The sequence below is a fragment of the Bison bison genome, unplaced genomic scaffold (assembly GCF_000754665.1).
Source record: "Bison bison bison isolate TAMUID 2011002044 unplaced genomic scaffold, Bison_UMD1.0 scf7180017864306, whole genome shotgun sequence".
NCBI classification, from domain to species: Eukaryota; Metazoa; Chordata; class Mammalia; order Artiodactyla; family Bovidae; genus Bison; species Bison bison.
In genome coordinates this window covers 295,694-308,033 of record NW_011494878.1, presented here as the reverse complement: position 1 = coordinate 308,033, position 12,340 = coordinate 295,694, and the positions used below count along the sequence as shown (strand labels likewise).

At 39.2% G+C, this 12,340-nt stretch overlaps 1 protein-coding gene across 4 annotated transcripts in view; it reads right to left on the bottom strand.

Moving 5' to 3' along the window:
• Positions 1-5,930: 5,930 nt before the first annotated feature.
• BMS1 (BMS1 ribosome biogenesis factor) overlaps positions 5,931-12,340 on the bottom strand; it is a 32,592-nt gene continuing 26,182 nt past the window's right edge. For all 4 annotated transcript variants that reach the window (XM_010851998.1, XM_010851997.1, XM_010851996.1 and 1 more), the window contains exons 19-23: positions 10,975-11,097; positions 9,863-10,010; positions 9,165-9,340; positions 7,001-7,162; positions 5,931-6,469 (exon numbers count right to left, since the gene is read on the bottom strand). In XM_010851998.1, coding sequence (XP_010850300.1) covers positions 6,239-6,469; positions 7,001-7,162; positions 9,165-9,340; positions 9,863-10,010; positions 10,975-11,097 — 840 coding nt within the window. In that variant the 3' untranslated portion in view covers positions 5,931-6,238. The remainder of the gene's footprint in view (positions 6,470-7,000; positions 7,163-9,164; positions 9,341-9,862; positions 10,011-10,974; positions 11,098-12,340) is intronic.

Here is a 12,340-nt window from a genome sequence, read left to right as displayed (position 1 = left end):
GAAGAGCTGACTCATTGGAAAAGACTGTGATGCTGGGAGGGATTGGGGGCAGGAGGAGAAGGGGACGACAGAGGATGAGATGGCTGGATGGCATCACTGACTCGATGGACATGAGTTTGAGTGAACTCCAGGAGTTGGTGATGGACAGGGAGGCCTGGCGTGCTGCAATTCATGGGGTCACAGAGTCAGACACGACTGAGCGACTGAATTGAACTGACAGTCAAATAAAACAACAGCAGGAGAACCGGGACAGGAGACCATAATTCAAAGTAACACTGAGCTGGTGGTGAGTTTTACCATTTTCCCTTTCCTGGTACCTCACAGCTATCCTCACCCAAGCGGGGCAGCCTAAACCTCGAGGTGGATGTAGGCGCAAACAGAGACCACTCAAGAAAGCCTTCAGGCTGAGGAACAAGAGTCTCCTAAAACCCAGAGAGAGTGCAAGAAATCTCTCCTCTTCTCTACTCCGTTTTCTCCTGCCCAGCCCCCTGCAGCCCATAAGCACGCCCTTTTTTGATCCAGGTTGGAAGGAGTTTTGTTGGTGTTGTTTTAATCATTGTTTTCTTACTCTCTTGGTCCTTTGCTTGACTCTGGATTTGGGCACAGACGTGGTATGGAAGCTGCAGTGTTTAGACTGAGGGCTGAAAAGGAAACTGGGAAAGTACCAGGAAGTCATGGAGTGGGAAGAGTTCAGGACAGTGACCCCTCAAAGTTGTTAATGAGCTCCTGGGCTCCCTCCTGAGCTATGCACGCATAGATCTGACTCTAAGCAGCATATCATTGACTCTGAGAAGGGTCAAAGAACTAGATCAATGTCCCAGGCCCACACAGGCTATAGGTAATGCACATGTGAGACTGACCCAAATAACACTGCAAGGGCTTTGTTTGTAAATGGAACTGACACTGGCCACAACCCATAGAAGGCTGTAGCACTCTGCAGGACATGTATGCCATTAAATGCTTATTTTAGGAAAAGAGAAAAGTCTCAAATCATTAATCTAAGCTTCAATCTTAAGACATTAGGAAAAAAGAACACAATAAAATCAAAGCAAGCATAAGAAAAGAAATAATAAAGAGCAGAAACCAATGAAATTAAAAACAGGAAAAGAATAGAGAAAAATCAATGAAACCAGAAGCTCATTCTTTGAAATAAAAATTAATAAACTTCTAGGAATACTGACAAAGAACAAAAGTAGAGAAGACACAAATGACCAATATTAGGAATGAAAGAGGTGCTGTCACTACAGACACAAAAGATAGTAAAAGGATAAAGAGATTCATACAGGGGGCTTCTCAGGCGGTGCTGTGGTAAAGAATCCACCTGGATTAAAATAAAATCTTTCTGGTCACAGTTCACGGCTTGCAGGATCTTAGTTCTTCAGCCAGGTATTGAACCCATTTCCCCTGCCTTGGTAGCATGGAGTCTTAACTACTGGAGCACTGAGGAATTCCCTCACTGACAGATTCTACCAAACATTTAAAGAAGAAATAACAATTCTACCCTCAATCCAAGAATGTAAAAGGAGAGGGAACATTTTCCAAATCATCTCATAAGGCCAGCACTACCCTGATACCATAATCAAATAGACGTAAGAACTCTACAGAACCATATCCCTTACAACATTCATTCATGATAAAGATTCCCAGCTAAACCAGGCATAGAAAGGAATTTCCTCAAACTGAGAAAGTGTATCTACAATGGGACCAAAGCAAGAATGTCCACCTTCAATATTTCAATTTCACATTACCCTGAAAGTCCTAGCCACCGCAACACATCAGTTTCACAGTTATAAAGGAAGGAATAAAAACCTCTCTACTTGCAGAAAACACGATAGTCTAAGTATAAAATCCCAAGAAATCTGCTCTCTTCCCCACAAAAAGATCTAGACTAACTGGGCGCATTACAGTCACACAATGTAAGTTTAACACACAAAAACCAATCATTTTTCTAAAAACTAGCAGCAAACAATTTGAAACCAAAAAAAGTCCTAAATAAACAGAGAGATATGCCATGGACTGTGGGACTCTATATTGATTTCAGTTCTTTCCAAGTTGATCTATAGATCAAAAGCCATGAAAATCACAGCAGGATTCTTTGGTAAATGTAGGCAAGCTTATTAAAATTTATATCAAAAGAGAAAGGCCCTAGAACAGCAGCAACAATTTTCAAAAAATAGAGGAATCACACTTCTTAGTTTGCAGACCTAATATAAAGCTACAATAATCAAGATATTGTGGAAAAGTGATGGATGCATCAATCAAAGAGAATACAGCCCAGAATATACCCTCACAAATACGCCCAACTGATTTTTGACAAAGATGCAAAGGTATTTCAATGGAGAAAGGATAGCCTTTCAATAAATGGTATTAGAACAATTTAAGTTAAAAAAAAAAAAGGACTCCAATCTAAATCTCAGATCTATATAAAAATTAACTCAAAATGAAAAGCATAAAGCTATAAAGCTTTTAGAAGAAAACATACAAGAATATCTTCTTGACCTGGGGCTAGGTAAAGAATTCTTAGTGAGGACACCAAATTCACAATCCATAAAAGAGAAAATTAATAAATTAGGCTTGACAAATCTTTTAAATTTTGTTAAAGATACTCTTAAGAAAATGAAAAAACAGCAGTAGATTAGAAGAAAGTATTAGCAAATCATATATGTGACAAAGGACTTCTTCCAAAATATACAAAGAACTCTCAAAATCAACAATAATGATCCAAATAAATAGTAGGCAAAAGACTTGAAAATAAAACATATCACCAGAGAGGACAGACACAGTACATGAAAGGCAAGTAAGCATATGAAAAGATGCTCCACATTATTGGTCATTAGGGAAATGCAAATTAAAACCACAGTGAGATACCACTACATGTCCATTAGCTGGTGGGAATGCAAAATGGTACAACCCCTCCAGAAAACAGTTTGACAGTTCTTTTAAACCATATGACCCAGAAGTGCTTCTCCTGGGTTATTTTTTAACCCTGGAGTAATGAAAACATGTTCACACAAAAACCTCTATACAGATATTTATAGCAGCTATATTCATAATTGCCCCAAACAGGAAACAACCACAAGGCCTTTCACTGGAGAATGGATAACCAACTGTGGTCTGTCTGTACAGCTGGTAACTATTTAGTAAACAAAAAGAATACACCACTGATACACAGGACAATTGGGATGAATCTCAAAGACATAATGCCAATTTCAAAAGATTACATACTCTGTTGTTTTACTTACATATTCTTGAAATGACAAGTTGTAGTGATGAAAAACTCATCAGCAGTTAATGGGGGTTGGAAGTGAGAAAGGCTTGGGCTACACAGTATGAGGAGGTGCTCTGGAGAAGGGACTCTTTGGTATCTTGACAGTGGTGGTTACATGAACATATATATATAATGTGTTAAAATCTATGTAAGTGTTAAAACTCTTGGATCCTATACAACTCTTTAAAATAGGACCAGGAGAAACAAAAAATTTAAAAATCTGTTCTGTGCCAGTCATTTTGCATTAGGTCTCATTAAAGCCTCACAAACCGCAAGATTAGTTTATTACCCCCATATTACAGATAAGAAACTTGAAACTCAGAGATAACTTGGGAATTTGCCCAGTTCAGTTCAGTCACTCAGCCGTGTCTGACTCTTTGTGACCCCATGGACTGCAGCATGCCAGGCCTCCCTGTCCATCACCAACTCCCCGAGTTTACTCAAACTCATGTCCATCCAGTTGCTGATGCCATCCAACTGTCTCATCCTGTTGTCCCCTTCTCCTCCCACCTTCAATCTTTCCCAGCATCAGGGTCTTTTCAAATTAGTCAGTTCTTTGCATCAGGTGGCCAAAGTATTGGAGTTTCAGCTTCAACATCAGTTTTTCCAATGAATATTCAGGACTGATTTCCTTTAGGATGGACTGGTTGGATCTTCTTGCAGTCCAGGGGACTCTCAAGAGTCTTCTCCAACACCACAGTTCAAAAGTATTAATTTTTCAGCGCTCAGCTTTCTTTATGGTCCAACTCTCACATCCATACATGACTACTGGAAAAAACATAGCTTTGACTAGGTTGTCTAGGTTGGTCGTAACTTTTCTTCCAAGGAGCAAGCATCTTTTAATTTCATGGCTGCAGTCACCATCTGCAGTGATTTTGGAGCCCCCCAAAATAGTCTGTCACTGTTTCACTGTTTCCCCATCTGTTTGCCATGAAGTCATGGGACCAGATGCCATGATCTCAGTTTTCTGAATGTTGAGTTTTAAGCCAACTTTTTCACTCTCCACTTTCACTTTCATCAAGACGCTCTTTAGTTCTTCTTCACTTTCTGTCATAAGGGTGGTGTCATCTGTATATCTGAGGTTACTGATATTTCTCCTGGCAATCTTGATTCCAGCTTGTGCTTCTTTCAGCCCAGCATTTTTCATGATGTACTCTGCATATAAGTTAAATAAGCAGGGTGACGATATACAGCCTTGACATACTCCTTTTCCTATTTGGAACCAGTCTGTTGTTCCATGTCCAGTTCTAACTGTTGCTTCCTGACCTGCATACAGATTTCTCAAGAGGCAGGTCAGGTGGTCTAGATTCCCATTTCTTAAAGAATTTTCCAGTTTATTGTGATCCACACAGTCAAAGGCTTTGGTATAGTCAATAAAGCAGATGTTTTTCTGGAACTCTCTTGCTTTTTTGATGATCCAGTGGATGTTGGCAATTTGATCTCTGCTTCCTCTGGCTTTTCTAAATCCAGCTTGAACACCTGGAAGTTCACAATTCATGTATTGTTGAAGCCTGGCTTGGAGGATTTTGAGCATTACTTTACTAGTGTGTGAGATGAATGCAATCGTGTGGTAGTTTGAGGATTCTTTGGCATTGCCCTTCTTTGGGACTGGAATGAAACCTGACCTTTTCCAGTCCTGTGGCTACTGCTGAATTTTCCCAGTTTGCTGGTATATTGAGTGAAGCACTTTCACAGCATCATCTTCCAGAGTCACACCATAAACAGTGGCAGAGCCAGGAGCCCCACCGAGCCCCTCCCTGCGTCTAGCACTGTGATGGTAAAGTCTGCATGTAGCAGTCTAGGACACTGGGAAGGACAGGCTGCCCTCTTTGTTTATGTAAGTTATGTGTCTGGCTTCTGTGCACAGCCTGGCTTAGCTGGACCTGTTCAGCTTTTAGATGAGTGGATGTCTTAGCAGGATCACTTGGGCTTCTTCAGCCCTGGCCTGAACATGGGGATTGGACTTGATGATGTTCTTTGACGTATGTGGAGACGCTTAACTAATGGCAGGAACGCTGCACTGAGACCTGGCTGTTTCATCTTGATCCTTTCCTATCCCTGGATGATTCCGCTCGCTCCCAGGTAGGTGGTGTTGTCTCTCAGTTATGTGCTTTAGACCTAGAGGGTTTACCAATATGAACTTCAGACAGTATACATCATCCCTGGTCTAAAACATTAAATGAGTATTTAGTGTTAACTAGCTACTATTGTCTTCCCAAGTGGCACTAGTGGTAAAGAACCTGCCTGCCAATACAGGAGACGTAAGAGATGTGGGTTTGATCCGCAAGCCAGGAAGATCCTCTGGAGGAGGGTATGGCAACCCACTCCAGTATTCTTGCCTGGAGATTCCCACGAACAGATGAGCCTTGTGGGCTACCACCCATAGGGTCACAAAGAGTTGGACACGACTGAAGTGATTGAGTATGCACAGCTAACACTAACTTGCAAAACGTGAAGACGTAAAATGTCCATTAGGATCAATGATCAAAGAACACAACATATAACAGACAAAAAAACAAAAATTACATATCCGTCTCTAAAATTTTACCTTAATGCCAAGGATTCAAGTTAACATTTTTTCCCTCCTGGAAAACGCATCATGAAGTTGCTTGAAAAAGCAATTATCAAGTATTCATCCTTAATGAAAACTACTCAGGCTAAATTAACAAGAAAATATTTTAATACTTTTGTAGCACAAAATTAAACTGAGACAGGTTAAGAGGAATGTGAGGGGATCTAGAAAACCATAAATTATGTAGCTTTATTTTGCCATAACCTAGATGTCCTATGAGCAGGATACCTAGATGTTGAGAATGAACAGGCGTCCTTTGAGCAGTCTCATTTCTCCTCTCGAAGGCACAGTCTGGGTAATGCCCCGACAAATAGGCTTGTCCAGTCCCCTGACTTGTCACTTACAATGCGAAAACATTCATCACTGCGGGTTCGAATGACAGTCTATCTGTCTGCAGCTCACTTCAACTGCTCCTCAGGCCCCTTTAGACTGGACTTCTGATTTCTTCTTTCTTTCTGACCCTGAATTCGGTAGAGCTTCTTCCTGAGGTCCTTCTGTCGCTTCAGTTTCTCTTCTTCCTCCTTCTGCTTCATTTTGAAGTGTTCTTTGTTGTGGAGATGTCGCTGCTCCTTGGCTTTCTTCATCTTCTCACTGTGCACTGTACTCAGAGCATCCAGCAATGCAAGGATCTGACAAGGACAAAACCCACTGAGCATCAAAATATTCTTACAGTTATAGCATGCCTTCGTTCTAAGTTTCAGGGATCTTAAACACTGCAGCTGACTGTATCAAAATGAGAATCAATTCATTATCCAAATGAATATTAATCTAGTGAAAACGGATCCTGAACTAGGGAATTATAATTTGCATGGAAATATAAGTAGGAGCATACTGACTTAGCAAAATACTTATATAACAGCCTTGACCACAAAACCACCTTTGTTAATCATTCTATGGATACTCTGTACAGCTGATAGAGTGATGTGCCAGCTGTGTGCTTCTTATTCCCCATTAAAATGCATAAGGCAGAGCATGACTAAACAAAAGAAGGGAAATGGATTCTGGCCTTTCTTCTAACTTCCAGATCTAGTGCCCTGAGTGTCTGACCCTTATCCTTTCCTCATGTAAAGTGAGAATGCAGTAAGAACGCCAAGTGTGTTACTGACAGCATGATTTTCACATCTAAATGCGAAGTACTGGAAGCCATCCATTGACAGTACCTTCCTTTCATGAGGCTCCCGTATGACGGCTGGTCTCACTCTGTCCTTTGGAGTCTTGCCTGCCTTTGCCTGGGTCTTGGGCTTGCTCTTAAACGGCAGGGCCTTCTGCAAGGCTTTTGGAATGTGCAGTGAGTTAAAATGTTTCTTTTGCCTCACAATTGGCTGAAAAAGAAAAAGAAAACAAAGACTATGACATATTTAAATTTTGATCTATGCACACTTAAAATTTGCATGAAATCTTCTCAATGGATTGATTTTTCCACAAATCAGTAATACCACAGTTTGCTGACCATGAGAAATGAGGACTCAATCATCCATCAAATACAAATTGCTTCTGTGAGCATGCACAGCTACAGGAAAAACAAAGGAATATATAGAATATATACAGAATACATATTTATAATTCTTCCAAGAAATCAACTGTGCAAATTTCTACAGTATGGGCAATGGGATCTTAATAGATTTGATGAAAAGATCCAACCTTTCTGTTAATGGCAAATTCAGGCCTTATTTTTGGAGCACTGAGATGGCTTTTTCTAGCCTGACAAGAATAATCTAGCTTTTCATCTTGACTATCAGCCTCTCTGGATTTAAGGACACATTTATTCCTCCAAAGAAGAGCCAAAGTGCCCCCACCCCTGATTCTCATTAAGAAGTTTACTGTGTTTCTAATAAAAGGCTGATTTAAAAAAGCGAGATTTAAATGACAAATGAAGGCAAAACTCTCTCTACATTCAATTTTCAAGCTAACCAAATTCTATACTTAAATTGAGATGACAAAAATCCTTAACTGCCTCAAAAGTAGTTAGTAAGCTGACAGTTTTGCCCTAAACCTTTACTAAAGTAGACTACATAGAGAATATTTCTGCAGTATCTTTAAATTTATTGTTAAAGACATTGCCCACAATAATATTCAATATTCTCTGTTTAAAAACCAAAATATTTTAGAATGAAAGAATTCAGAGAAATATCCTTCTCAAAAATAAGTAAGCTCCACAAACTGGACAACAGGTACTGTGTCCTCAAGTATATTTTAAGAGCAATTCATGGCAACATGACTCAAATTTTATTAACTATTTTACAGAAAAACTAATGCCTGGAAAACTGTTTCTAGCAGAATGATAAACCAAAACCCTGAATTATCCACTTATTACAAAACAATTAAATATCCACCACTAACACAAACAAATCTTTTCAAATGCCTTGTTAAGCTGTGAACAAAATACTGGACATTCTCAGAGACTAAAACCTGAATGAAAATGGGAATTCAGGCAGGGACTGAGAACTTAAGATTTAAAGGGTAGGATGGGGTGGGGATGGGGGGAAGGTTGAAGAAGGAGGAGACATATGTATACTTAGGGTTGATTCACAATGTTGTGCAGCAGAAACCAACACAATACCGTAAAGCACTTATCCTCCAGTTTAAAAAGAAAGCAAAAAAAAATCCATTGAGCTGTATACACTTATTATTTGTGTACCTCCTCTCTGTATGTATGTTGAAAGTGAAAGTCGCTCAGTTGTGTCTGACTCTTTGCGACCCCAAGGACTATAGTCCATTGAATTCTCCAGGCCAGAATATGGAAGTGGGTAGCCTTTCCCTTCTCCAGGGGATCTTCCCAACCCAGGAATCGAACCCAGGTCTCCCACACTGCAGGCAGATTCTTTACCAGATGAGCCACAAGCGAAGCCCAAGAATACTGGAGTGGGTAGCCTATCCCTTCTCCAGTGGATCTTGTTAACCCAGGAATTGAACCTGCAATGATTTCTGCATTACAGGTGGATTCTTTACCAACTGAGCTATCAGGGAAGTTGTATGTATGTTAACACTTCAAAAAAAAGTTTATTAAAACCTTCAAAAATAACCTTCCACATTGTTTCTATGAGAATAAGTATATTAATGCTTTTAGGAGTAATATATGTGTTTAGTGCCAAGAAAAACAGTTCAAATGAGGTATATACAGTGAAAAGTTTAAGTCTCCTTTCCAATACAGAGAAAACCACTTCTACTACTTTTTCTGTGTTCCTTCCAAAATAGTCTATGAACATAAACAGATTCACTCAAGTTTAATGTTAGACTTTCTACTTGAAAATTCAAACCACAAAAAACCATTACATACAAAGCTTCTGAATGACACACATCTACAGAACACATGCGCGACTATACCTTATAGAGAGAATCCTTGTTGGCTTTTAGTTTGATGCCATGGGCAAGCCGGAGTTGACCAGTTGTCCGCATTCCTGACCAGGTGTCTTTCTCGCCAACTGGTTTTAACAAAGATGTTACTGGGTTATAGAAGGCTGGAATGGAGACAGGATACCAAGTTCTCATGAAGACAATATCTGGAAAGAGAGTGTATTTACATTACTGTTTTGAGGAGACGATTCATATCCATGTTAGTACACACACAAAAAAACAAAATACTCCAAACTTCTCTAGCTGGTTGCATAGTATTTGAAGAGAGACTGTGCCAAGTGAACTACTTTTGAATAGTATATAAGTTCTCTGGTTGTTGCTGGGCGCAGTGCGCAAGATGTTCCAAGCGGGGAGAACTACAGCTGACTCCTGTTTTTCTTTTCTTTTGATGTGTACCGTTTTAAAGTCTTAATTGAGTTTGATACAATATTACTTGTGTTTCATGTTTTGGTTTCTTGGCCATGAGGTATGTGGGATCTTAGCTAACCCACCAGGGACTGAACCCACACCCACCACATTAGAAGGCAAAGTCTTACCCACTGGACCACCAGGAAAGTCCCGACTCCTCTGTTTCTAAAGATCTAAACTCCCACCTATAATTCACACTGGCTAGAAATCAATACAGAACAGTAACATGCTGTTAAGAACACACCACAAAGGAGATTTACCACTCATCAGCAATTTATCCTCAAACGTGGCCCGGAAAGCTCCTTCTGGAGCCCGGAGCGCCTTCTTGATCTGTCCCCTTATTCCACTGACCGTTCGAATCACAGCACCTTCAAATTTGGCCACTTCCAAGGCAGAATTAAACATTCCCTATAGATATATATATAAAAATATTTAAAAAGTATATAGACACAAAGTTAGATATTTTATCTCTTAGTTCATAAATATATCCTTGGTTAAAAAACAGACAATAATTCATTGAAGGGTAATAAAATAATCAAAATGTATTTCTCCTCAAAAGTAGAATTACTAGGTCAACAGGAGTACAACTCTATTTTTCCTGAAATAACACTAAGACTATTGTGAGCTCATACATATGCTCATTACTGCTATCTTTGTAGAAGAAAGGAACGAATGATGTTTATTGGCTGAACTAGCCTAGATGGCCTTTGCTGTCATCTCACGGGGCTGGACTACAGCTCATATCCTATTACTTACATGTACACACTTCAAAAATAAAGAAAGCTAGACAAATAAATGCTGATGGTTGTATATTACCTTAAGAACATTTTATGATCATCTTAACTCTATATTTTTAATGGAAACAACCCACTAATGAAATTTTCAATAAATGTTGCTCAAACTACCCTCTCATGTTATACTTACTGCTTGACATAACATCCATTTCTCCATACCCCTGCCAATCAAGTATTTTGAGAACTGCTTTGTCTATTTTTCTACTGATCTGTTTGACAAACCCATGATTTTCCCCCTCTCTCAACACAAACCAAAAAGGTAGGAAACAAAACCTAGTGAATGAGATTACATATTTTCAATATTGGCTCTGTGACAATCTCACAGGGAAATAATAAGTAATAGCCTTAATTATTAAATATCTCTATTTTATTTCACCTTAAGATTTCTGAGCACATTTAAGTAACATAGAGAATAATATAAAGGAGTAAACTAAAAATATAAAAAACCAAGTTTAGAGAAGATTTCAAATACTTTTCTGAAAGCATTAGATCTCTTAGACCTAAATGAGAAGTATTTCATGCCTCCTTTAACAATATATACATTAAAAATATTTGAATATATAAAGAGATATACAGACCTTAATGAATGAAGTGTTCTTGAAAATTTTATATGGAAAACCAGTTAGTTTCAATTTCTTTACAATTTTTATAGATTTATCCAGATCAAGGACAACTCCTGTGGCAGCTATCCGGAAATCAGGCTAAAAAGGAACCCCCAAAATTTGAATACAGGAATAATATCAACAAGAGAAAAACTACATTCTCTGTAATGCAATAAATTACTGAAGTGCAATTCACTTACAGTCACCTAAGAAAAAGAATATGTGAACATACAAACCAGTATTTTAACAAAAGTTATCTGAAATTATAATACACATAAGCCAAAACTGATGATATCTTGAGCATTTTACTCAGGGTGATTTCATAGTAATATAGTTTCACAAATATGAATAAATGAAAGGGAATATGAAAATTTGGCTACAATGGCTGAAAAATTAAATTTTTTGACATTTAGGATGGATTACATTTGCCCATTATTCTGTTTTCTTTGCTGTTAAATGAGGCCAAAAACCTGCTCTGATTGGTCAAATGAAGGCTAAACCAGCGTCATTAAGTTCAGTCGCTCAGTCATGTCCGACTCTTTGCGACCTCATGAATCGCAGCACGCCAGGCTTCCCTGTCCATCACCAACTCCCAGTTTACCCAGACTCACGTCCATCAAGTTAGTGATGCCATCCAGCCATCTCATCCTCTGTCGTCCCCTTCTCCTCCTGCCCCCAATCCCTCCCAGCATCAGAGTCTTTTCCAATGAGTCAACTCTTCACATGAGGTGGCCAAAGTACTGGAGTTTCAGCTTTAGAATCAGTTCTTCCAAAGAAATCCCAGGGCTGATCTCCTTCAGAATGGACTGGTTGAATCTCCTTGCAGTCCAAGGGACTCTCAAGAGTCTTCTCCAACACCACAGTTTAAAAGCATCAATTCTTCAGCGCTCAGCTTTCTTCACAGTGCAACTCTCACATCCATACATGATCACTGGAAAAACCATAGCCTTGACTAGATGGACCTTTGTTGGCAAAGTAATGTCTCTGCTTTTCAATATGCTATCAAGGTTGGTCATAACTTTTCTTCCAAGGAGTAAGCGTCTTTTAATTTCACGGCTGCAGTCACCATCTTCAGTGATTTTGGAGCCCAAAAAAATAAAGCCTGACACTGTTTCCACTGTTTCCCCAACTATTTACCATGAAATGATGGGACCAGATGCCATGATCTTCGTTTTCTGAATGTTGAGCAGTAAGCCAGCTTTTTCACTCTCCACTTTCACTTTCATCAAGAGGCTTTTTAGTTCCTCATTTTCTGCCATAAGGGTGGTGTCATCTGCATATCTGAGGTTATTGATATTTCTCCCAGCAATCTTGATTCCAGCTTGTGCTTCTTTCAGCCCAG